The following is a 27,648-nucleotide window of genomic DNA, read 5'->3' as shown; positions in this document are numbered from 1 at the left end:
TCTTCCAAGCAACACAAAGCGAGTAATCTTCTGCCGCCTCCTCCAGCTCCAGACTCACCTGAGAAATCATTGCTCACCACAGGCTGCTGTTCCTTCCGCAGCACAAAGCTAATGGCAGCACTTAAGCTGCATGGAACCGACCTTCCTCTTCGTCTGCTCTTTATGGCTGCTGTTCACTCTGTCCCTTGAACAGATTTATGCGACCTGTTGATATCTTCCAACAGGGTTCCAGCCCTGCTCTAAGACAGGATCTAATGTATCAACCTTGGCTTATTATGTACCTTAAAGGTTACAATCACCAGTCAACCAAAGGTCACTTCCCACAGGTGCTAACTTAAACAAACACATGGACAAAAATCCAAAAATATAATTCCCTCACAATTTGCAGAACAAAGTGGATTCCTCCAGTTGAGATAAAGCTCAACACAGATAAATTTGACGTGGTACATTTTGGTAGGAAGAACAGACAGGTCATTTATTACTTTGAAGGTGCAAGTCTAGGTGGGGTAGAGAAACAAAGGGATCTCAGAGTACAAGTACATCAGTTACTAAGGATAAAAACAAAAAAACTACTGCGGATGTTGGAAATCCAAAACAAAAACAGAATGACCTGGAAAAACTCAGCAGGTCTGGCAGCATCGGCGGAGAAGAGTCATGAGGACTCGAAATGTCAACTCTTTTCTTCTCCGCCGATGCTGCCAGACATGCTGAATTTTTCCAGGTAATTCTATTTTTGTTTCAGTTACTAAAGATTGTGCCACAGGTTAGCAAGGCTATTAAAAAGCAGACCAAGCACTAGGCTTTATTTCTGGAAGAAGAAAATTGAAAAGTAGAGAAGTTATGTTAAACCGGTATCAAACCATGGTTAGATCACACTTAGAATACAGCGTGTAGTTCTGGTTGCCATATCATAAAAGGGATATAGAGACACTGAATAGGGTGCAGAGAAGATTTATAAGGATGATAGCAGAAGCATTTGGGTATGCATGTTAGGAAAAGATTGACAAACTGGATCTCTTTCCTCTTGAAAAAGGAGGTTAAGGAATAATCTTGTTGGGATCTTTAAAATTATGAAAGGTTTTGGTAGAGTGGATACAAAGAGAATGTTTCCTCTTGTGGGGAAGAGCATAACTAGAGACTATCAATATAAGATTGTCACCAAGAAATCCAGTAGGGAATTCAAACAAAACTTCTTCACCCAAAGAGTGGTAAGAATGTGGAACATGCTACCAAAGGGAGTGATTAAAATGAATAACGTTGATGCATTTATGTGGAAGCTAGACAAGTATTTGAGGAAGAAGGGAATAGATGGTTATGATGGTAGATTTAGATGAGAAAAGATGGGAGGTGGCTTGAGTGGAGCATAAACCCCAGCATGGACTGGAGGGCTGAATAGCCTGTTTCTATGCTGTGTATCCAATGTAATCCTACGTATGTAGTAAAAAAAAGTAGTGATCTACTGATGATTGTCTAAATATATTTTAAGATGAAAAACTTGAGTATGAATTGTTTTCAATATGTATTTGTTGGGGAGTAATGGACATTAAATCACCATTAAAACCAAGTATTCATTGAAATAATTTATAATACGCTAATTTTTAAATTATTTTGGTTTAAAAAGTGCAGATCAAATAAAACTCATCCTAGTGTTTGCTCTTGTGGAATGATGGTTTTGCAAACTATCAAAATGCTGTACTTCTTTATGATTACTAATGCTTTTGTATAAATCAGGAACAGCTTTTAAAGCTAGCAATTTTAGTTCAATAATGGCTGTCTCAATTCAGTACCCACAAAGCCCATAGCATAAAACTGACTATAATTGGCAATCTAATATGTAATATTCTGTAACTGACCTAGTTCATGTTGTGCCAAATGTACCCCATTTGGAATAGGTGAAACATGACTATGATATATGAGAGATATTTTGGCATGTACACTCTCTGCAAAATATTACTCACCAATTTCCTATTCTGATGATATGGAACAACTTTAGGGTGAAGAAACAATTATGTTGTCTGACTTCGATTTTCTTTTGACATAATATATTTCTCTAATGTTCCAATCAGCTCTCAAGGGGTCAACTTCCATGGCTTTAACAGCATGTTCTTCTCTACAACAAACTGACGGTCTGAAGTTATGCTGAGGTGTTAATTAGCTATGGAGTGGCCGTGCTGTCAACTAAAATATTGCATGTTATTATGAGAAGGCCATTCCTTCTGATAACTGAGAGTTTAGATGTTCTATTTTTTTACTCAGTGAGGGAGGTAGGGTTAGCTAAAACCAACATGTGAAATTACCTGCTTCCACAACCTAATTCCTGAGTTGAATTTCTATTCCTATATCTCTCTCCATTCATCCCTTTCTTTCTGTTTCTCACACATGTGCCATTTGAACTATAGTACCCATGCTGACTTTTAGGTAGAGCTGACCAATTAATCCCACTCCCCTCCTCCTCCCCATTGTTCCATTTTTAAATCAAGTGTTTATAATTTCCCTATTGAATCTGCTTCCACCACCTTTTTTGCCAGATTACAGCTCTGTTTAAAAAAATTTCCTCATGCCACCTTTGGTTCTTTTGTCAATCACCTTAAATCCGTCCCCTCTGGTTGATTACTTTTCTGTCGCTGGAAACAGTTTATCTCAAAGAGCTTTATCAAAACCCTGATTTTGAACAACTCTATCAATTCTCCTCTTCATCTTTTCTGTTTTAAAGAACAACCCAGCTTCTCCAGTCTCTCCACATAACTGAAGTCCTATATCCCTGATACCATTTTATTAAATCTCTCCTGCCCCATCTCAAAGTCCTTGACATCACATCACAAGGTCAAAGATCTAAAATGCTTTTTTAACAGCCTTCTCAACTTGCCTGCTATCTTCAAAGATTTGTGTGCGTACACCCTCAAATGTCTCTGTTCTGCACCCTCTTTAAAATTGTATCATTTAATTTATCTGCCAGGTGTCTGCCCATTTCACTGGTCTGGCCATGTTCTCCTAAATCTGTTGTTATCCACCTTTTATGACTTTTCTGAGTTTAGTAATATCTGCAAACTTTGAAATTATGCCCTGTGTACCAGACCACAGGTTATTAATTAATATAAAAACGTGGTCCTAACATTGACTCCTGAAGAACACCACAGGAGTTCCCTCCAGTCTGCAAAACAACTGTTCACCACTACTCTCTGCTTTCTGATCCTTAGCCAATTTTGTATCCATGCTGCCACTGTACCTTTAATACCATGTGCTTTTATTTTGTTTGCAAGTCTATTATGTTGCACTTTGTCAGGCACCTTTTGAAAATTCCTATACACAGCGTCAACTGCAGTATCCCCATCAACCCTTTCTGTTACTTCATCAAAGAATTGGGTCAATTTAGTCAAACACAATTTGCTTTATTAGCAAGTCCATATTTAATTTATTTGCCTACACTGTTCTAAATGCCAGTTCCTTTTGTCCTGGATTAATAGCTGTAAAAGTTTCCCCACTTCCAATGTTAAGCTTACTGTCTTTGCCAGGTTTATTCTCACCTTTTTTAAATGGATGTAACACGTGCAAACCTCCAGCCCTCTGGCATCACTCCCATCTCAAAAGAGAATTGGAAAATTGTGGCCAGACCCTCTGCAATTTTCACCTCAGTAACCTAGGATGCATCTCTTTGGGGCCGGGAATCAGTTGTACTTTGAGGACTGCCAGCCTGTTAAATACCTCTTTATCTATTTTTATCCTTACCAATATCGCTACTGCCTTCTCTTTCACTACTACATTAGCAACAGCCATTTCTTCTGCAAAAATGGATGCAAAGCACTCATTTAGTACCTCAGCCATGATCTTTGTTCCATGAGATTTTGTTTTTATACAACACACACGTCTATTGTTTTGAAATGTAGACCCGCTTAATTCAGAGGCTTAACTAAAGATGAATCAGTGTTCAAGAGTTGGCATGTTTCACCTTTTACTGCCTTGCATAATTATGGAGTGTAGGGAAATTGATTACATTCAATTGTTCATTTGTGTAAATTATGTAAACTAAGACTGCAGTTTTAAGTATGTTGGTTTGCTTGAGTGGGAGTGACGTGTGAAATTTAGTCAGGATACGAAATGAGGGATCTCTGGTGTGTCAAAAGCCTTGTAAAGTCTTAGCTGCTTCCATTGAGTCCACAATCCCTGTTTCATTCACCCTTCCCCCCACAAGCGTGATGCCATCTGTTATTTTAAATACTTGGCATTTATCATTTATGTACATCAGACCTATATCATCCGGGATGCCTTTATTGTTCTGTTTTTACTACTTTCCCTTGTGTTATCTTTATGCAATAAATAGTATAATAATGCATCTTTTTTCTAATCTTTTTCTTGTATATTTTAGTGTAATGCTAATAATAACCTTTATTTTATTGCAGAAGAGCGAGTAATTGATTCAGAAGGTGCTTCAATTAATGATCCTTGTGGAAACTTTGTTCATGAAAACAAGATTCCACTTTCAAGAGATGCTTATGAAGAGCAAATGGATCAACATTCCAGACCTGAGTCTTCTGTTGAGAGTAGCCATTTGTTTTCACCTAATAGTGATTTGATCAAAGAAACCTCACAACGAAGAAGAAAGAAAACAGTCGCTAAAACAAAATTACATATTCCTAAGAAAAGGAATCTTTTGGCTTCATTTGATGATGATGGAGCATCACCAAGCTCATGTAATGTGGAAAGGAAGTATTCTGAAGGAGAAAATGGTGAGGCTTTTGACAATGCAACACCAGAGCTTAAACTTTATAATACTATAAGCAAAACAAATATAAAATTGCCAACCCCAGACCAGACAACCAGCATTGCTAAAGAATGTGATTTTGCAGAAACAGGCTGTGTGTCAAATGTACATTATAAAAATAATGCCTCACCTTTGAAACCAAAATGTTCCCCTGCAAGTAAAGAAAATCAGACAAGTTCAAGGAAAAATGGAAAATTATGTAAAAACCAGATTGCTCATTTAAAGCCTACTGGAATTGATTTATTTAAAGCGAGAGATTTTTCGAGCAGTTTCCCTGATGACTACCCCACTAATGGGGATGTAATGGTGTATGAGGATTTCTTTTCTCCTGTCAATTTGAAAGGTCAAAATAAGCCAAGACCTTCGTTGGGTGTGCTTCCACCTGAATCTCCAAGTCCTCCCAGATTAAGTTTTGGAAGTGTTAAGCAAAAGAGAAAATCACAAGAAACTAATCATCAACATTTTATAGGTAGAACAAAAAGAGCTAGAGGCATCACAAATTTCAGTACTGGAGAGCAATCGAATGCTAGTATTTATAATAATAATGAACCTTTGAATGTAATTGCACTAGTTGACAAGAATAACCATGATTGCCAAAATGATTCACATCAGCCAGCAGCTGCTACAGTTTCTAACCAAAGGAAATCTCATATAAAACAACTACTGGAACATTTTCTTGATGAATCAGAGGAGTTGTCAAACAATGAAGTGTCTGAGAAAATAGAATCACATCTTCACCGGAGTAATGGAGAAAGAAAGGTGGATTTACTTGCAAATGATTCTATGCTGACTTATTTTTGTGGCAATAGTAAAGGAATAAAACCTTCATCAGATTTACACACTGAAACAAAAACCAACTTCCTGAATTCTATAAAGCTCATTGATCAATTGAATAAGGAACAAAATGAAAAGGAAAAAGTGCAGTGCCACCAAGAGGACAAATTATCTAAGAACTTCTTAACATTGAAAACCACTGACAGCGACTTGGAAGATAAGCACCTTAGTGCACCCTGCCAAAGTATGTGATTGGTTTGATTCAAAGCAATGAAATTGTTGCTTACTTATGTGATAATTACTAGAGGGTGGTAAATTCTTCTAGCCAAATGGTGGAGATTATAGTTTCAGCTGTCTGATCAGAACTGTTTCTTTACTCTAGCCGAGATGGTGGATGATCTACTTGCAAACCTTTGTGAATACAAATCTGAAACAATGAAAAGTCCCACCGTGATCAACCTGAAAAAGAACACACTATTTTAGTTTCATGTTTATTTTTCATGTTTTTATAGAAGTCATTTGCTTTTTTTTCTTTTGCTTAATACAGTCAAGTTCTAAGGTTAATAAGAGTGGCACAACAGTATTCACTGATACTTTGTTGAGGAACACTGTAATGTGATTTATAGGGCCAGGAAAATTTGACTCGACATAAAACTTGCACATGAGTGGACCAGATATTTGCTTTTATGGTTCCTTTCAACATTGTAACTTTCTTTTACATCATAGGTGTTTTATGAAGTAAGTGTTTGCAGACTTGTTTTTAAAGGAAGCTATAGAGTACTGAGAAGGAATTCAAAATCAAAATATTTTGTTTGGAGGAAGTGGGGAGTACAAACTTCAGCAGTGAAAAATCAGCTGTAAATGAATTGAGAAAGAGACTTAAATACTTTGAAGAAAGCAATCCATAAAATATCAGCCAAAGAAAAAGCTCTATCTAATTTGGTCAGCCAGGGCAAGCCGTATTGTAGTTTCCCATCTGTTAGTGCTTCAGTGATATCTCGTTCCTTCTCTGCCATTTATGCATGAAAAGCCTTATGATTCTTCCTCTGCTCTCTTATCTTGAAGTTGTTTAGAAAGGTGCAGGGATCTCCAGATAAGTGGAAGACCTGAAGGGAAATCTAGGCTGACTTCATCTAACAGCCCAACCAAGAATACCGTAAAGCATCTGGTATGATGCATGCACAAGTACTTACCAGCAGAGGTCACTATATAGCAGTTCAGATCAAGCACCTGTCTATTTTACCCTTTCTCCATCTTTCAATTCTGGGATATTGAAAAGAAAGAGGATTTTAACAGCTAACTTGAAAAATCATGTGCATCGACAAATGACAGCTGGACTTGGTCTTTGCTCAATTTGAGGTGAATTTTATTTTAGACATGTAATATTTAAGTTATATCATGGACCTTATGGTAGCCAGTGTCTTATTTAACTTCATCTCTCAGTTGTGCAGTAGCTTCTATACATCACAAACTGTAGTCCTATTTGCCTTCGCCCACATTTGCCATGCCCCATTTTCCCTTTATTCCTCCACCCTGAACTTGTCATTATCAGCTGCCTGTGCCCCTTTTTTTCATTCATTCACATGGCGGGCAAGGGCAGTATTCTACACGTCAAATTGCCACAGAGAAGATAGTGGTAAACAGCAACCTTGAACCACTGCCATTCTTATGGTGAAGGTACTTCCGCAGTGCTGTTAGTATTTGTTGACCCAGTAAAGATGAAGGAATGTTAGGATGGCTAACTTGGAGGTGGTAGATTCAAGGCTGTTCCTGCTTCCTCTTTTCATACCACACAAGAGATCTAGGTTGGCTATTGGAAGGTTGTACTATACCAGCCTTTAAAATCCAAGTGAAAAACACTATTTGAAATTGTGTGCAGATAAAATTATAACTTAAAGCCCAGTTGCTGTGTTGATGACATGAAAACTGCTGCTTCAATGTGATCCTACAGAATGAGGGGGAACCAGAAACGTGGGCATTTTGAGTGTTTGTGGGTGGCCAATATTAGGTGGCCAATATGAGCAGAAGGAATAATTTTTTTCAATTCAGATCAGAAGCAGCTTGGTGATTCTGTTTTGAATTAAAAATTACTGTTTGTTTTTACTTACAGCTAAACAATTTCTTGGAGTATTCTTTGAAGGTGATGTTTTGAATGTGAATGATCTGAGTTTTCAATTGCATTGTGAACAAAATTAATATAAATATAACTAAAAAATAAAATTTTCACTTTTCACGATTAGTTGCTATCAGATTTTCTTAACGCAGTAAGCTAAACAGTATGTTCTTATTTAAACACGACACTAAACACTACCTGTAAACTACTATTTCCAGTAGTTTTAGCCAGTGAATCTTCAAACTCTGTACAGAATAGAGGTTAATCATTTGGAATTGTTCTTTCATGTTAAGTATCAATGAGGAAAACAAATGTAAAAATGAATTTGTCAACTCCAAACAAATGTAGATTAAAAACAGTGAATTATTTAAAGGTATTGCACCTGCAGGTGGCAATATAAATGTAATGTTACATCTCTAATTGATTACGACAGGCGAGAACTTCAAATTACTTGACAGCCCCTCGCTGAATGCTCAGGTAGCCTGAGCACCAAGCTTTCTGGTAAAAATTGTGGTACTGTGAATCCATGAAGTAACATCGTCTGACTCCGCCACTGCCTCAGCTTGTCTGCTGATCCATGCCTTTGTTACTTCTAGAGTTAAATATTCCAATGCAGTCTTGGATGGCCTCTCACTCGCTCTCTATAAGCTTGATGTCATCCGAAATGGTGCCGTCCACATTCTTACTTTCGCCGAGTTCCCATTCACTCTTCACCCCTATGTCCACTCCCGGTCGTGCAACACCTTAATTTTAAATTTGTCTTCCTTACTTTCAAGTCCCTCTGTGTCCTTGCCCTTCTCTAGCTCAGTAATCTTCTTCTCAAGCCTCATAACCCTCCAAGTTATCAGTGTTCCTCCAATTCTGGCCTCTTGAGCATATCACATGCATGCCTTCAGCTGCTAAGGCCCCAACCTCTGGCTTACCCTCCCTACTCCTCTCTGCCTCTCCACCTCTCATTCTTTCCTTAAGATGCTCCTTAAAACCTTAACACTTTTACCAATCTTTTGGCCATCTACCCCAATATTGCTTCATGTGGCTGAAGGTCAAATTTTGCTTTAAAGAACACTTCTGTGAAGAGCCTCAGGACGTGATCTTAAGTTAAAGGTACTGTATAAATAAAGTTGTTGTTGCTTTTGTTTTAAAGCAAACCATAGGAATTTGTCACTGAGACTTTGTACTGCACATACATCCCCTCTCCATCCCTCTTTCTGGTTACATTTTTTAAACCCAATCTACTTTGATGCCTGCAAAGCCCTTCTCCTCTCTCCCACCAGCCCCTACAACCCATTCTACATGCTGTATTTCTCCTCATATGCCTCAATTCCCTGACCCCGTGATTATGAATTTCCCTCCCATGGCATTCCTTTTTTCTCTGCCTTCCATTTTCCTTTCTCAACCTCCACCCTCATGTCCTCTCTCATCCCTTCTATTTCCCCTTCACCATCTTCATCTGCCCACCCCCTTCCTGGCTTTTCTCCCTACTGTTTCCCCTGTACGACCACCACTATCTAGAAGGACAAGGGCAGCAGATAGATGGGAACACCACCACCATGAAGTTCCCCACCAAGTCACTCACCATCCTGACTTGGAAATATATCGCCGTTCCTTCACTATCGCTGGGTCAAAATCCTGGAACTCCCTAACAGCACTGTGGGTGTACCTACACCACATGGACTGCAGCGGTTCAAGAAGGCAGCTCACCACCACCTTCTCAAGGGCAACTAGGGATGGGCAATAAATGCTGGCTCAGCCAGTGAAGTCCAGATCCTGTGAATAAATAAAAAAATAAATTTTCTTCTCATTCTCTCCCCTTCTATGCACCTCCATGTTGGTTCAATTATTCTCATCCTCAAATCCTGTGCAGCCTGAAAATTTCAAATTGATCTTGACTGCTCTGACAATGCCATGGGATATCAACTAGTGATACAATACTTATATGTACAATTACAAAACTGGCAATCAGCATTTCACATTTGCAGATTTTATCATTAGATGCTCCACTGATTTCATTAAAGTTTGAAAACCTAAATTAGAGCCTTGGTTAACAGAAAATCCTCTGATTCCTTAACTGACTTGAAGAAATCACATTACATGCAAACCTTTGGGATAGATTTTAAAAGTGCTTTCCCTATAGGTTAGATTGATTATCTTATGAACGAATTTTGGACTTGCATATAAATTTGAATACATTTTGTATTTTTCTTGGCTTTCTTTTGTAGGAAACAGAGCATTGTTATCTTCCCCTTTTATCAATGATGTGAAGGGATTTAATTTTGCGATAATGCAAACAGAAATCGCTGGAGGTACTCAACAGGTCTGACAGCATCTGTGGAGAGAGAAACGATTAATGTTTGGGCCTGTGACCGAAGGGAAACAGACCCGAAACATTAATTCTGTTTCTCTCTTCACAGATGCTGCTGGACCTGCTACATTTTTCTCGCATTTTCTGTTTTTATTTTGGATTACCAGCATCCACAGTCTTTTGCTTTTGTACTCATTTTATAGTTTGGGAAAATACCTATAGTCAAAATATTAACCTATGCCCTCTCTTTATGGGTGCAGATGGACCTCATCAGTATCTCCAAAGACTTGTAGTTTAATCTATAGTTGCTATACATTGTGACTATTTGTGCAAAAGAAACACAATTTGATTTCCAAAATTAAAATTTGCTTTTGTGACAGTTTATTGCACCCAGGTCTGAGATAATTCCAATTAAACTTGTTTTTTCCAGGTCACAATAAGAAATGCAACACAACTGAAGTAACACATACAACCATTGGATGCAAAAGGAAGAATATAAAGGTTAGTGTATCGTGTTCCTTGTAATTACACACAATTATGTTCTTTTAGCATAAATTGTTATCTCATGGAAAGATTTTCCCTGTTGTTCTGGGTTGAGTTTTTTAAAAGTTGGTGTTGAACTCATTTTTGTTGTTAGTTATGGCAATGTTCTCTGCCAGACCTGCTGCATCTTTCCAGCATTTTTTGTTTTTATTTCAGATTATCAGCATCCGCAGTCTGAAAACGTTTTGCAGAATACAGCAACGTTCCCTATTGCTGAGATCCTCTAGCAGCAATTTAATGTTCTGTTACACCAAAACGTCATTGAATCATTGTAAATAGACAATTTCCAAGTGCATTGCTTCGCAATATCTTTTTATACTTTGAGGAATGTGTGGTAAATGAAATGGAAGCTTGAAACACAAGGTTGTTGTGATATTTGAGCTACGCAGTAGAGTTCTGAAGCAATATGTTTCATTTGTTACTGCAGTGGTCTCTGTACTTCACCCCAGTTTCTCCTGATGGTGGGTTGAAGATTTGGAGAATTTGTACTTAGATTTTAAAAATCTCTCTGCAACTTATTCTGCACCAATTTTTTAAAGAAAGCTTTGCAGCAACTCTCCAATATCTTTAAGCATGAAACAATTTTGCTTGTTTTGAAATCTTGATTTGAAGCTCTGATGACCTTTGAGCAATGACGTTAATGTTATTGCTGAGGAAAGCAGGGAATTTAATCATAAAGGACTGCATTGATGAAAATTCATTTGTAAATCTAATAGTTGAGCCTTAAACATTAAAGTTCTAATGATAGTTGTAAATATTTAGAAGCAGGCAGAGGCTGGATGTCCTACTATGTGAATGTGGACTCAGACATTCAAAATATCACCATGGCCGCTAAGGAATTCCTGGTACTTGCTGTTCACCAAACAAAGTCTTCAAACAAGTTTTCAAATAACCAACTGTGACTATGTTTATGAGTTGGTGAGATTGGGGTGGACAGTGATGGTGGCAGTAGTTAAACCTGCAAAACATCTCACTGGGTGCCTGGATCCTTCCTACTAGCCTCTAATAACCCTCTAAGCTAATATCTTAACAGATAAAATTGCGAGCTTATTAGTATTGCTAAGTCATGTCTTTTAAGCTAGTGAGACTCTTCTCTGCACACTTGAGGATCCCTAATCATTAACATTGCGCGTAAACTCTGTAAGACTTAAATATCTGGGGTGTGCACCATGGGAAGAGAGTGCACTCAGAATTGGCCAAATAGAAATTCTACAAGTGTTGATTTGTCAGTCACTTGATTCAGAGACGCCTATATATATATGGGTTTCCATATATTAAATATCCAGTTAACCAAAAAATGCATTCTCTTTTTTCCAATTGAGTGGGGTGTGTGCTAGGTTTGCCTCATCTCTCATCAGAAAGGCAACTGAAATCCTTCATCTTAAACACCATTGGAATTTTTCAGCTGCGATAAAGTCCTTTTGTGGGAGAATGTAAAACTCCTCTCGACAAGATACAACTGGCAAAATGGTAGTAGCTGTGTGACAATTGAAGCTAGAAGCTACAATCACATAATTAGGGCCGAAAGTCTAGTCAGTCTACGTAGCTTCACAAGCTTCAACTGTAAAGGAGAAATCAATAGCGTGCACTCAAGTGGAGCAGGAAGACTTTTGCGCTCAGGACAGCACAATTATGATCATGAGGACTAGCTGAACTGCTGTTGCACAATTTTTTTCATTCATTCAATGGATGTGGGCATTGCTGGCTAGACCAGCATTTATTGCCCATCCCTAATTGTCCTCGAGAGGTGCTGGTGAGATGCCTTCTTGAACCGCTGCAGTCCATGTGGTGTAGGTACACCCATAGTGCTTTTAGGGACAAAGTTCCAGGATTTTGACCCAGTGACGGTGAAGGAACGGCGATATATTTCCAAGTCAGGATGGTGACTGGTTTGGAGGGAAACTTCCAGGTGATGGTGTTTCCATGTGTCTGCTGCCCTTGTCCTTCTAGATAGTAGTGGTCATGGGTTTGAAAGGTGCTACCTAAGGAGGCTTGGTGATTTCCTGCAGTGCATCTTGTAGATGGTACATGTAAGAAATAAAAATAGGATTATCACCCATCATGGCAAAGATTAAGAATATTGTTGCCAGTTGTTAGAGCAACAACCTTACAGTAAATCCCTTGCCATTTGGAAGTGTAACAACAATGATTAGTTACATGCCCATGCTTTGGAGAGTCACGTAATGTTTCAATATTTCTGTAATTTTACACTTCCATCTATGCTCATTGCAATGCCGCATATCTTTGTGTTACCGGTAAGTTTGTATATGTGGTTTTCTCTCCCATCGTCATTTGTTAATGAATAGTTAAGGCCCCAGCCCAGATTCTTCCTGGGCAGCACTAGTCGCATTCTGCCAATTAGAGTACCTGTCCATTATTCCTTCTCTGTCCTTTTTTGTTCAATACTGTGCCTCTCATTGCACGAGCTTCAATTTTAGCTCTTATGAGGGACTTTATCAAATACCTACCATATAAATAACATCCATAGACATGCCCCCATTCACTCCTTCAGTCACCTCTTCAAAACAATTTAATCAGGTTCATCAGCCATGGTCTAGCCTTAAAAAATTAATGCTGGCTCTCTCTGATCAGCTGAACATTTCAAGACGTTCAGTCACCCTGTCCTTAATTGTAGACTCTGGCAATTTCCGTACAACAGATATTTGGTCTATAGTTCTCTCGTCTCACCTTTCTTAATGTTTCTTTTATTAATTTTTTTTCTTACCTCATACAAGATTGGTGCTGTGTGCTTGTTAGCAAAGTTTTATTTACCAAAAATATTCAGGGTTATGCTGTTTTAGTGAAGGTAGTTAAAAGACGAGGTGACCTTGCACTGGGAACACGCCCTACCCCAGGGTTCAAAATACACAGGGACGGTAGGCTAATTTGCCCTCGAAAGCCCCCAAAAAGCATGGGAAAATTCAATCACAGGGGTGACCAATGAGAGAAAAGCCTCCCTCATATTTGGACGTGACAGAATCGGTGAAGAATTGTTCCTGCAATCACAAGCTATTTCTCACCCATGCTTGCTGCTGATAGGCTCACTAGTGAGATGCTGTTTAGCCTATCAGCAGCAAACACAGGAAGAGAAACAGCTTGTGATTGGAGGAGCAGCAGGAAAGTGTTTGATGGTGGCGCATCAGCCTGGGCACTGGAATGCCGGGGCTGAGACAGACTCAGAGAGAGAGAGACATGGACTGTAACCTACCGAAAAATATTTTATTATTTGCCCTAAATCCATGAGTAAAAAAAGTGGTTAGAACTTTATTTTTGTTTTGTCTGGTAATAATTATCACATTGCAAGTGGAATAGAATTCTCATGTTGGAAGATCCCCCCACTACTGATCCTCCAGCTTATTGTAGCCTAACCTCTTTGCTGAGCTCCAATGTGTTTGGGTATCTTTATCTGTTCTCTCTTGGATAGGGGATTGAAAGTAATTGTTTTCGGATAAAAGTTTGAAAAGGCATTGTTCTGTCTGCTAATTTATTGGAAATGTTAAACTATTTAAAACAAGACAAATATGTTTTACACAGCTCCATATATGACATTGATTGGAGGTGATAACCCATTTCAAATAGATGGGCTAACACATGTATTAACCACTGGATGTAGGAATGTGTTAAACCTTTGTTTGCCAATAGTCATTGCTAAAATTAAGATGAGCTAAGCAGGCAACCAGTACCAGAACAGCTTACTCATAGAAAGATGTGCTTTATAGGAAACGAGGAAAATAATCTGAGTCATATGACCTCTTCAGTTTCTAACTTATTTCGATCGGGATTTGACTTTTCAGAAATCTTGTTGCCGTCTATTTCACTGTACAATAACAATCTTATCATGGCAAACAATACTAAAATTCCCTTGTTTCCTCTGGATTTTGCCCATGTTCCTCTGGTGCTGTTCTCTTATGTCTCATTGCTGCGAGTCGTGGCTCTCGACTGATAAATATTGTTTCATTGAAGGAATAGAGTAGATAGCCTGGGACTGCAGGTGGAAATTCCTAGTTTAGTAGCACCTTTTCTCGGAGCAGGAATTCCTGGGGACCTGGGATCGAATTCCACCACAAGAGATGATGGAATTTGCATTCAATAAAAATCTGGAATTAAAGTCATGACTATGAAACCATTAGATAAAAACAAAAAGCTACTGCGGATGCTGGAAATCCAAAACAAAAACAGAATTACCTGGAAAAACTCAGCAGGTCTGGCAGCATCGGCGGAGAAGAAAAGAGTGGACGTTTCGAGTCCTCATGACCCTTCAGCAGAACACAATCTGTAACCTCATGGCCTGGCATATCCCCCACTGTACCATTATCATCAAGCCAGGGAATCAACCCTCGTTCAATGAAGAATGCAGGAGGGCGTGCCAGGAGCAGCACCAGGCTGAAGAAGGAAACCTTAAAAAAAAATCAACAAAAACACAATAGTAATGTTACTATATGACTGCATTCTCTAATGTTGGAGTTAGTGAGAATCTAGGGGGTGTCGATGGCGTAGTGGTATTATCGCTGGACTAGTAATCCAGAGACCCAGGGTAATGCTGGGTTCGAATCCCACCACAAGAGATGGTGGAATTTGAATTCAATAAAAATCTGGAATTAAAGTCATGACCACGAAACCATTGTCAATTGTTATAAAAACCCATCTGGTTCACTAATGTCCTTTAGGGAAGGAAATCTGTCATCTTTACCTGGTCTGGCCTACATGTGACTCCAGACCCACAGCAATGTGGTTGACTCTTAGGCATACCTGGTGAAGCTATAACACAGGACTACTTGCGTACCAAACAACAAACAATGAACCAACTCACTGGAGGAGGAGGCTCCACCAATATCCCCATTCTCAATAATGGAGGAGCCCAGCAGATCGGTGCAAAAGATAAGGCTGCAATCTTCAGCCAGAAATGCCGAGTGGATGATCCATCTCAGCCTCCTCCGGAGGTCCCCAGCATCACAGATGCCAGTCTTCAGCCAATTTGATTCACTCCATGTGATATCAAGAAACGGCTGAAAGGGCTGGATACTGCAAGTTTATGGGCCCTGACAATATTCCAGCAATAGTACTGAAGACTTGTGCTCCAGAACTCGCCGCGCCCCTAGCCGAGCTGTTCCAGTACAGCTACAACACTGGCACCTACCTGGCTATGTGGAAAATTGCCTGGCTATGTCCTGGACACGAAAAGCCAGGACAAATCCAACCCAGCCAATTACCACCCCATCAACCTACTCTCAATCATCAGTAAAGTAATGGAAAGGGCACATGCTTAGCAATAACCTGCTCACTGAAGCCCAGTTTGGGTTCCGCCAGATCCACTCAGCTCCTGACCTCATTACAGTCTTGGTTCAAATATGGACAAAGAGCTGAACTCCCGAGGCGAGGTGAGAATGACTGCCCTTGACATCAAGGCAGCATTTGACAGAGTGTGGCATCAAGAAACACTAGCAAAACTGGAGTCAATGGGAATCTGGGGGGGAAGCTATCAGCTGATTAGAGTCAAACCTAGCACAAAGGAAGACAGTTGTGGTTGTTGGAGGTCAGTCATCTCAGTTCCAGGACATCACTGCAGGAGTTCCTCAGGATAGTGTCCTCGGTCCAACCATTTTCAGCTGCTTCACCAATGACCTTCCTTCCATCATAAGGTCAGAAGTGCGGATGTTCGCTGATGGTTGCACAATGTTCAGCACAATTCGTGACGACTCAGATACTGAAGCAGTCCATGACCAAATGCAGCAAGACTGGACAATATCCAGGCTTAGGCTGAGAAGTGGTAAGCAACATTCGTGCCACACAAGTCAGGCAATGACCTTCCCCAACAAGAGAGAATGCAACCATTGGCCCTTGATGTTCAATGGTACTACCATCACTGAATATCCCACTATCAACATCCTGGGGGTTACCATTGACCAGAAACTGAACTGGACTAGCCATAAATACTGTGGCTACAAGAGCAGGTCGAAGGCAAGGAATCCTGCAGCGAATAACTCACCTCCTGACTCTCCAAAGCCTGTCCACCATCTACAAGGCACAAGTCAGGAGTCTGATGAAATACTTCCCATTTGCCTGGATGAGTGTAGCTCCCAAAACACTCAAGGAGCTTGACACCATCCAGGACAAAGCAGCCCGCTTGATTGGTACCACATCCAAAAACATTCACTTCCTCCACCGTCGCACAGTGGCAGCAGTGTGTACCATCTACAAGATGCACTGCAGGAATTCACCAAGGCTCCTTAGACAGCACCTTCCAAACCCACGACCACTACCATCTAGAAGGACAAGGGCAGCAGATAGATGGGAACACCACCACCTCTAAGTTCCCCTCCAAGCTTAGTATCCAAGATTTCTAAGAATGGGCAAATACGAACTAAAAACAAGTTCTGGTTAACGATCTTATCCCAAGGTCAAAATATTAAAATTCAGTAAGAAGCACTCAAGTAAAGCTTGCAAATTCCAGATAAACAGTTAAGCTTCGACAATTTGCTTGTACCCTCATGAAAAGGGCACATATGCAGCAAACTGTTTCAGTATCTTATTTTGTAGAGTTATCCAGTTTACAGAACTGTACTAATACATGTTATGCTGTAAAGCTAAAGAGGCTGGCCTCCTCCAGTCAGCAGGGACTTGGGAGCAGATGGGCATGGTGGCTGGAATGTCTGTTTTGTGATGAGGACTCACTTGTTTTGTCACCTCACATGTCTGGGATTGATTTCAAGATCTCATAACTCTTAGGTTAGAAGGTGGGAGATGGTGTGAAGAGGGCCTAAAGTACATGAGGGAGGCTTTTAAAATAAAGTGAACCAGCAACATAGAATATCAAAAGCTGAGCCCACTAACTGATGATAATAAAAAGACAGAGGCAGGAAAATAACATTTCAATCAGACCCCAAGAAGAATTTAATTTTTAAAAGACTCTTGTGATTGAATTCAATTTGTTCTAGGATTTAAGCAATACAGGAAAGCTTCAAGTTTATATGAAGCAGATGAGAAAATTTACATTGAAAATGTAAGATGGCAAGAAGCAGATGATGTTTTCTGCTCATTTTAGCTGACAAAATAAGAATGAATTATAAAGCAGCTGCAGAAAGATTTGATTATCATTTTGTTTTAGAAATGTCATTTTCAACTCCATGAAAGTTAATCTAGGCAGTTTTTCACCTTAGCAAAAATTTGCAAATATGGCGCAGTAAAATGATTTATGTTATGTGGAAGTTCAATAATATTTTAAAATCAAGATCTGATAACTGTAGCATTGCACATGGACATCAATTTCTGCTGCAATATTTTACATAAGAACAAAAGAAATAGGAGTAGGAGTAGGCCATTTGGCCCATTGAGCCTTCTCAGCCATTCAACATGATCATGGCTGTCTTGATTGTTGCCTTAACTCCCCCTTCCTGTCAGCCTGCCCATAACCTTTGACTCCCTTGCCAATCAAAAATCTGTCTAACTCAGCCTTGAATGTATTCCGTGACCTGGTCTCCACTGTCCTGTGGAAGAAATTTCCAAAGACTAATGACCATCTGAGAGAAGAAATTCCTCCTCATCTCCATCTATAATGGTAATTTGAAACTATGCCCCCTCTTTTAGATTCCCCCACAAGGGGAAACATCCTCTCAGCATCTACCTTGTCCAGCCCCCTCAGAATCTTTTATGTTTCAATAAGGTCACCTCTCATTCTTTAAACTTCAATGAGTATAGGCCCAACCTACTCAACTTTTCCTCATAGGTCAAACCCCTCATCCCAGGAATCTTCACTGAACTGCTTCCAATACAAGTATGTCGCTCCTTAAGTACGTTAACTAAAACCGCAGAACTTAGTTTCTATTTTTTACTCCCTCCTGCACTCGGCCCCCCTTTCCCATCTTCTCCTATACTTTGTCAAGACTCACTAGATAGTGCGCTGCAATATCAAGCCCCACTGCTCCCCGAGCCACGATGAATGTAAAAAAGTTTGATCAAACCACCTAATAGTTTAATTTAGGTTAACAGAATATGAGTACCAGGCTTGTAAACTTAATAAGCAAATAACTGTTTATTGAATAAATTGTCTTTAACCAGTGACAAAAGAAAGAAACATGAATTGCTAATTTCTAACTCTATAACCTAAACTCTACCCCTTAAATCCCTGTACACACATACAAGACACATAAGACAAATAAAAACATGGATTTTAAGGGTAGGATAAAACAGTTCAATAGCACCAATTCCGGAGTACAAGATTCGATGGGTTGATTTCGATCGATGTCTTCCAAATTCCTTTCAGATCTTTGATGACATGAGGTGGTCTTCCAGCACTTTCAATCTTTAGTTCACTGGTTAAGCACTTGCCTTTAAATGTCTCTAACAGTGATTTTCCCATTTGCTTCTTGACATGGGTTTTCAGAGAGCGAGCAGGCTATATCGATGAGGGGGAAAAGCCAGATAGCTATTATTGTAGAATTACTGGAATCTGACACACACAGGAGCAAGAGGTATTGGGTCTTTTTCTTTTCAGGCTAGGAGCTATTCTGCTGCACTGCTCTCACACAAATCCTGGTCACCTGCTCAGGAGCCAATTAAAACGTTGTTGCCAGGCGGTTCCCCATTAGACTAGACTCCTCCTTGGCACCATCCTGTCTTTCATGACACACTCTGTTCCAGGACAGCAACGTTTTATATATTCCTCACACTGTTCCAGTAGACAGTCTTTCAAACTGTGGCCATTGTAATTTTAATCCATATTCCAACAGAAATAAAAAAAATATGTTCTTTACAACTTTGTAAACTCTCAATTCTCAGATCACTTGTAGTGAAATTCACATATATTGTCCATTGTTAAAGTCATTGTGATCATTGTAATTTTGCTGTTTCTTTCCATTTTTGGTTTATAGATTCTAATATGTGGCTTGAAAATTGGTGACATTAAATTTAGTATCCTTTTAAAGTTAGGTGCTTGGCCGTTATGAAGTGTTTAAAATCCTCTGATATTTGAGTCTCTTCAGTTGTTGTACTGATCACATAATCTTTGACAGTTCTCTTTCAATGTCATGTAAAGTCAGGTTGCCCTGAGATTCTGGAACTGTGATTGTGACTGGGCAGTGTTGGAATGGCATGGTGGGGAAATTCAGGGTGTTTGAGTAAAGGGTCATTGACATAAACGGGATTCAGGGCTAAGAATACATGGGTAGCTGGGCCAAGCATCAAATGGAGGGAAAGTGGCATGCACGGGAGAGCACAGAGTGACTCGAGTTGGCATTGAGAGGAAATGGGGGAAGGAGTCATTAGCATGCATATGTCTTTGTACTGTTGCATATTGTTACATTGGGCCTTAGACCTCAATTGGTCGAAGGTATGATGTATATGGGGTGTGTGTTGTCTACTCACATAAGCCTTGACCGCAACTACACACTTTTGTTAATTTTGCATGGGAGTAAGACATCAGAGTGAATGGAAGATTAATTGTGCACATTTATAATTAAGTTTTATGTGAATTATCATATCTCATGACATGCTTAATCTTTCTTAAGATTCCTGAGTGGAGTTGGGAAGGATTATTATGGCAGCTGTATAGCACAAAACTTTGAATAGTGTAATTTTTATGACTGAACCAATCTGACATAACATTAGAGATGCTTCTAGGATCAGATTGGCCAGATAGATAAATTGAAGAGGCATTTGTCTATGGGATTTGATTGTTTCTAGGATGTGATGGGCCTAAGAGACCAAACAACACTCAAGAATAAATGTTCTGATGCTGGCACTATGGCCATGGGACCAGTGTGCTGCATAATTTAGACTTGTTCAAGTTGATACCAGTGTCAAGCTTGCATCCATTACAGTGTGCTTGGTGTCAAGAATTTGAGAGTATCTTTTGGATCTCCAACATTCATTTTGAAAACAGCTCCATAGACTTATGCTCCTATCTTTTCTGTTTGAGCCTCAGATTCAGGATACTTCTGAACTTTTATTGTCTTCCTGAATATATGTTGATTAAGTAAAAGTACCAGATGCTGTGTTCTCAATGAGTGCTTATATGGTGTTGGTTCACTCCCTGAAAGAATTGTAGACAATTATGTATCTTTGCGAGAGTTTTGTTGGTTCACTTTATAGATTTTGTGCTGCATCTGGTGAGTAATCCGTTGTATATAAATGGGCCATGTTCCTCTTTATAGAGAAAGAATATATATTATTATGTAGCACATTATTGATATCGCTTTTGAAAGAAAGATGAGAAGTAAGCAGTAATAGTATGTTTTCAGTGGCACCTTTCACAACCTCAGGACACCCCAAAACATTTTGTAGTCAATGACATGCCATTTGCGGTGTAGTCACTTTTCTTTTATTTCTTCTTGGGCTGTAAATATTGCTGGCAATGCTGTTATTTATTGCCCATAACTAAGCATCCCTGAGAATGTGGTGGTGAGCTGCCCTCTTGAACCACTTGAAAGGTCCAAGGAATACTCTGGTACAAAATTTCAACACTCGGAGTCCAGATGCAATATCCAAGTGGTTCCTTTATTAAGCATGAGGGGAGCAAACGGTGGGCAATCCAAGCGCTTCTCTACCGAGGTTCAAATGAACACAGTTTATATATTTTTTACTATCAGTTACAACTTAATGGTATTAGTTAGACAAAGGCCACAGCACAATGACCTCCCAGTGGGCTGATAATTGTGTTCTTGTACAGTAATTGCAGTGCAGAGACTAGGCATTGTCCTTTTGGAGATAGCAAAGAATGTACGTTTGTTCTATACAAAAGATTTACGGGGCTGACTGGATGTGGTTCGAGGCTATCAGACGGTGTTAAATGGCCTTCCCCATTTCTTGATCGAGTCATCCCGTGTCCCCGCCCTTGTGTATCTCCCATTTCCTGATTGCAAATTTACAGCTGAGCCCTTTGTACAAGTTTTTAGCTTTCATGTAAGGCTGTGATTGTCTGTGTATGCTTTGGTTCCCTAGCTGCTGGTCCTAGCTAGCACTTGTAAATAAATCCAAATTTTCTGCACCTTCAGTCCCCCCTTTTCGGTGTGTAACCATTAGGTTAAGCTAGCCAATTAATCTGCGTCCGATGGTTCTGTCATGGCTCCGGTGGTACCGATCCGAGCAAGTCCTACAGGCCATGGCATCACCCAGACCTCTGCCCAAGTTTTTAAGCTTCCTAATGTCTGAGACTCCTGTCTTTCTGGTGGTGTGCAGCCACAAGACAGGAGACTGGGACCCTACTACATTAATATTGTGTCCTTCCCCAGCTGCCGTTGTTGCTCCTTTAGCATTATTTTTGTCCTATGTCTAAGGGCTTTCTTCTTACAGGTGTGACATGCTGCAATTCCCCACGCCAATGCTAACACTAGCTGCACTGCGATGAGTATATGAGAGAATATTCTTATCCAGGGGTGCACATCCACATTCAGCCCCCAGTCCCATACTTGCTCCCGCCATGTCGGATTTCACAATTGCTCTTCCAAATTATTGATTAGCCTTTTAAACACCACCATTAACACGTAATACTGTTTCATCACCTTTCGTAAGTCACCTTTAATCTTTGTCAGACTTTCGGGAAGGTGGGGAATTGGGGCCTGCTTAGGTTCCTTATACTGTTCCAGGGTATCGTGGAGTCTGTCGGAGGTGTTGACTGAGACCTGACCCCTTTGTTGGATGTACACCATTCTTGTGTGTCCGATAGTAACTGGGAGCCGGGGTTTAAAGCAGAAGTTGGGCTTGGTGATGTTGCAATGTAGGCTCCTGTACGTGTATGCCCTCATTCTTGTATATGGCATGCATACCTATGGGGTAGTACTGGAGGGAGTCATTGTCTCAGATTAACCCAATGTTCTCCACTTGGTACTGAGGGTGCAGGCCCGTGTCTGCTGTGACTGAGGGGATTGCCAATACCATGCCTATCACGTTTATTTGGATTGTGGTGCACTTCTGAATCACTGGATTCACCCTGGTCATTCCTTTCGATGTACAGGCATCGATGATGTCTGGGTTCTTGGCCATCCCCCACAACTGGGTATTGTTGATCCAGCCTGGTACCTCGCCCCTTTGGATCTGGGCCAGATTGTGTCTTAATTGCCCGATCATTCACTGGCCGTAAGTGTGGCACAGCTGGCGTTTTTGGATGCTGTCCTCTTGTCGTTCCTCCCTTTCTATTAATTGGCTGGTGGTTTTAGCATGAGTCTCTATAACGTGTACTCTTTCCAATAGAGATGCCACACTCTTGCCCCCTAAGGCTGCTGCCGTTTCTCCGCCCCTCGCTGCTCTTATGAGCAGCTGCCTCATAATCCCTTTAAGATTCGTGACCTCGGAGTTGATTCCTTGAATGTTGAGAGAGTTTACCAGGGAAATCCCTGTGTTCACCCTGGTTCACATTGTTAACTAACCCTCTCTTGTGGAAAGCAGCATGTCCCCTGAATCTAGTGGCGCCCGTGACGTCAGCCACCTGATTAATCACAGCCTTATGCAGTAATTTGTATAGTTTTCGTAGGGGCGCTTGGTTACTGCAATACTCAGACAGTTGTATACCTGCCAGGTTCACAATTACTGGTACAATTTCACGTTTAACGTTATCATACAATAGTTCACCGTCTGTATACACCCCCAGTCCATTCTGTGGCCCAGGGGTCATGTCTAGGCAAGATAGTCTTTGTGGTGTTGTTATGTCCTGTGATAGCGGGGTGGTGTCGGTCCAGGGTCCACAATTGTAGTCAACTCTGCGTGTTTGGGCCTCAAGATCCAATGCCAGGTTTCTGTCATTCCCAAGCCCTCCTCCCCGGGATAGTGCCCCAGTTGTTGTTGTCCCGGGCTGTGAAGGTAAATTGCGAAAAATCTCTCACACATTGTATCTGGACCTGTGCCCCCTTCGCACATGTTCAGGGTCTGTCCGAACCATCGCTGATCTGGAAGCATATCGGGTCCTCATTTTCCCATCGGAGTTCCATTCCCATATGCGAGCTCTGCCCTAGGCTCTCTCCATCGCTCATTCCAACGGATAGTTGCATAAGCCTGGTGCCACACTTGAAGAGCATTGACTTTTCCGTTGCGATATTCACACCACCTTTCACGCAATATCCGTCACTGACACTCTTGTAGTATAAGCCCATACCGGTCGCTGCTTCACGGTTTACGTTCTGTATGCCGGTGGCTGCGATAGCCAGGGCCCTGGTAATGATTATCGACACCCAGCTTTTTTCCATCTTGGCATGGAGGTTACCCGGTTATTGTTATTTCTGTAATGAAGCAGCAGTAGCTGGTGATCGCCAGGGGTTAGGTCGTATATAAGAGGCAATTTTCTCCTTTTCACCCCTCCTTGTACACTGCCCACGGTGACTCTCCCCGTAGTTGAGGATTCCCCCTTCGTCTTTCGAACGGCCAGTCCTCCAGATCGGGAATGAATCCTAAACCACTTGGCTAAAACAGTCTGGACTGGTTGTTGCCCGTTTTCCCCCCACTGCCCGGTAATTCAGTCTTTCTTACTTATATCATACCTTTTCAGTTGCGACCAGTGTTTCCACCTACCTTTTCCTTTCATATCAACGCAGGCACATGAATCGCTGGTCAAAATAATTTTGTGGTCCAGTCCATTTTGGGGCAAAACTTGGTTGGCTAGGGATGTTTTGAACAAACACCATGTCTCTGACCTCAGCCGGTGGTGACGGGGGTCCCCCTTTTGTCCTCTCTTCTAAATCGCTGATAGCCTGTTGGTCCTTCACTTCCTGTTGTAATTCCTTTAGCTGTCCATCCAATTGCTTAATATAGTTTTTAATTTTATCTCTAATGGGTCCCATATCCTTGCTTCCGGTGGCTATGCCCTCTGGCAAGTGCATAACCCTCCCTGTCATCAACTCATAAAGGGTTAACCCAGTTTTCCTGTTAGGGGTAGCCGTCAGTCGCATCAATATGCAGGGGAGCACATCCACCCATCCCCTACCAGTTGCTGTGATGCCTTTCCCATAGCGTTTTTTAATGCGCGGTTCATGCGTTCTACCATTCCTGAGCTTGTGGATGGTAAGGTACGTGAAATTTCTGTTTTACCCCGAACAGCTCATACGTCCTTTTCATAACATTGCCCATAAAATGTATTCCTTGATCTGAATCTATCTGTAAAGGAATTCCCCACCTTGTTACTACTTCAAAAGCGAGGATCTTTGCAACCGTAGTGGTGCTGCAGTCCTTGGTGGGGAAAGCCTCCACCCATCTAGTGAACTGGTCGATTATGACCAGGCAGTATTTCTTTCCCCTGCTGTTGGGAAGGGGTCCCGTAAAATCTATCTGTAGGTTTTCCCATGGGCCCTTGGGGCGTGGCTGGCATGATAGCTTTACTTTGATCGGTTTGCCAGGGCTATACTGGGCGCAAATGATGCATCTCTGACAATACTTGGCTATATCCTTGCCAATACCAGTCCACCACCAATTCTGAAGCAGTCTACTGAGCATACTGCCCCGTCCGCTGTGGTCTGGTTTGTGATACAGTTTCAATAGGGTGTGTTGTATACAATTCGGGGCCATTGCTAACGACCCTTTCCTCCAAATTCCGTCTTTTCCCGTGGTGGTCCCTGCCCTTCTCCATTTTTCCTTCTCCTGCACATTCATCTCCTCTGCGCTATATGCAGCCACCCAGACTATGCGCGGTTCCTCTTTCTCGGCTGCCTCTTTGGCCACTGCGTCTGCCAGCATATTACCCCTTTGTTGCTGGTTTTCCACCTTCCTATGCACCTGTATTTTAATAACTGCCACCTCTGCAGGTGCCCGAGCTGCTTCCACTAACTCTCGTACTACGTTCTCGTGCCTTATGTGCCCCCCCTCCTGAGGTGATGAATCCCCTCCTATTCCATGCTGCCATGTAGTCATGGACTACCCCGAATGCATACCGATTGTCAGTATACATGTTCACCCTCTTGCCTTTAGCCGCTTTGAGGGCCTCCGTAAGTGCAATCAGTTCGGCTACCTGAGTTGACAGGGCCCCTTCTAATCCCCCTTTTAGGATAGCCTCTTCGACTGCCCACCCAGTCCAAAATTGCCCGTTTATGTATCTTCTAGATCCATCCACATAGAGGATCAAATCTGGGTTCTCAAGTAGTTCATCTGAGATGCCCCCCTTGATCTAATCTCATCTGACATTGGTGCGGTTCCCCTTCGGATATCATTCCATCTGCTGGATTAACTTTAGTATCCCTTATGATCTGTACTGCCTCATCTTTTGGTAGTAACACAGCTTCCCAAGCCACCCGTCTGGAGCCTGACACTGCTTCCAGTTTCCCAGTGTTTAACAACTCCACTAAAGTATGCTGGGTGTACAGTATTATTTGTCCAGACATGGTGACAGGTTCACACACCTGGACTGCGCACGCAGCACAGACTAGTGCTGCCACACACCTGGCCAGTCCCTTCACTACAGTGCACTGCTGTGTGGAATAATATGCTACTGGCCTCATACTTTCTCTTCGTTGTTGTGTCACTACTGCATTGTAAAATTCCCCATCGATACTGCTGTAAACATGGAACGGTCGGGACATGTCGGGTAGCTTGAGGGCCGGTGCTGACATGAGACCAGCCTTCAACTTTGTATACGCTGTCTCTTGCTCTGGTCCCCATTTGAACTTTTCTGTCCCAGGCTTTCCTCCCTTTACTAACCACTGTATCGGCGCGGACGTTGCTGCAAACTGGGGTAGGAAGTTGCAGCAGTAGTTGAACAGCCCCATGACCTTTTGGACCCCCCTTACTGTGGTGGGGCAAGGCATGTCCGCGATGGCCATTTTCCTGTCCTGTGGTAGAATCTTGCTTCCCTGACTGGTCTCATGTCCTAAGTACCTAACCAGGGTTTGCCCTACTTGTGCCTTTTTGGGGTTTATCTTAAATCCAGAATTCTTCAGTGTCCTTAAAACTACCAGGAGAGCTCCGATGTGGCTCCTTTCTGATTCTGATGCTATTAGGATATCGTCTACATATTGTAAGATTGTACTGTTGTATGGCTATACGTCGCACTGACTCAGCTTCTCACTCATGACCCGGTGGAAGATGGTCGGACTGTTGTGGAATCCCTGTGGTAGCCTCGCCCATGTATACTGTCTCCCTCCCACTGTGAAAGCAACTTTATCTTGGGATTCCTGGTCCAATGGTATCGACCAAAATCCATTGGCCACATCTAAAACTGTAGATGTTTTATGTTCGGGTTTAGGGACAGCTGTCGCGGTGGCCACCGTTTCAGTGGGGTCTGTAACCTCCACTGCCAACACCTTTATCTTAGTTTTCCCTATGTGGTTATCTACCCTGGTGGCCCATCTTTCTAGTCCATCATATGTGTTCTTGTCTACTAGCCCAATGTCTAGGATTGCCTGGTGAGTCTGGCTAAAGCCATCCTTGTACAATTGCATAAACTGTACATCGTCTCAATTTGGCGTGGCACCTACACTCCCATAGTTACAATATGCCTCAAACTTCCGATTGCCATATTCATGGGCACCCTCTCCCTGTTCTTATTTTACTCCAGTCACTATATTCCAATTAACTGGGGCTTGCCCTAAGACTTGTGCTATTTCTGCTCTAAAGGCTCGGAAATCAGCTTGCTGCTGTGCCTGATCTGCCTGGATGTCCGGGCAACGGGGGCACATACTCTATCTTAATTGGGGCCACGGGATATTGGGGGTGGTGATTCCCAACCCGCTTCCCGTTGTTCCTCATATCCTGCTGTCTGTTCAACCAGCCCGTTCCAATCTACATTATCTGCGTATTGTGGAGCTGCTGGTGGCTGTGTTAGAGCTGGCGAAACTGACATGAGATTTTTTGCCTGTACTAACTCTTCATTTTGGGATTTGTGGCCAACATTCTATTTACTTTCTTACTTAACTCTATGTGTTGTCTTAACATTAGGATCCATGCTTTATTATCTTTGTCTTTTTTCAGATTATCCCACCATTTTCTCTGATCAGTGGGTGAGTCAAATGGGTTCCAATTGTTCTTTATCATTTTGCCTATCAATTTCTTATTTTGTCAGCTAAATGCCACGTCAGGGATCCCTCTGGTCGCCACTCGTGTTTGTCATTACTGGCCATCTCTGGGTAAGATGGTGGGGGTATGGTTATCAGCAGCGGTACGGTTCTTACCTGAGTCCTTTCTGACCGAACTCATTACTTGCAACTAATACTTGATGTAATTATAACAATCTATAATACAAGCGTTTCT

The 27,648-nt window shown here is 41.5% G+C and overlaps 1 protein-coding gene across 1 annotated transcript in view; it reads left to right on the top strand.

Annotated features, from left to right (window-relative positions):
* mcph1 (microcephalin 1) overlaps positions 1-27,648 on the top strand; it is a 370,028-nt gene that overhangs the window by 54,728 nt on the left and 287,652 nt on the right. Inside the window, exons 9-10 of the mRNA XM_078541909.1 lie at positions 4,398-5,777; positions 10,379-10,449. Coding sequence (XP_078398035.1) covers positions 4,398-5,777; positions 10,379-10,449 — 1,451 coding nt within the window. The remainder of the gene's footprint in view (positions 1-4,397; positions 5,778-10,378; positions 10,450-27,648) is intronic.

The sequence above is a fragment of the Cetorhinus maximus genome, chromosome 5, assembly GCF_964194155.1.
Source record: "Cetorhinus maximus chromosome 5, sCetMax3.hap1.1, whole genome shotgun sequence".
Lineage (NCBI taxonomy): Eukaryota > Metazoa > Chordata > Chondrichthyes > Lamniformes > Cetorhinidae > Cetorhinus > Cetorhinus maximus.
The sequence above is the reverse complement of the archived record's forward strand: the minus strand, read 5'-3'. Positions and strand labels throughout refer to the sequence as shown.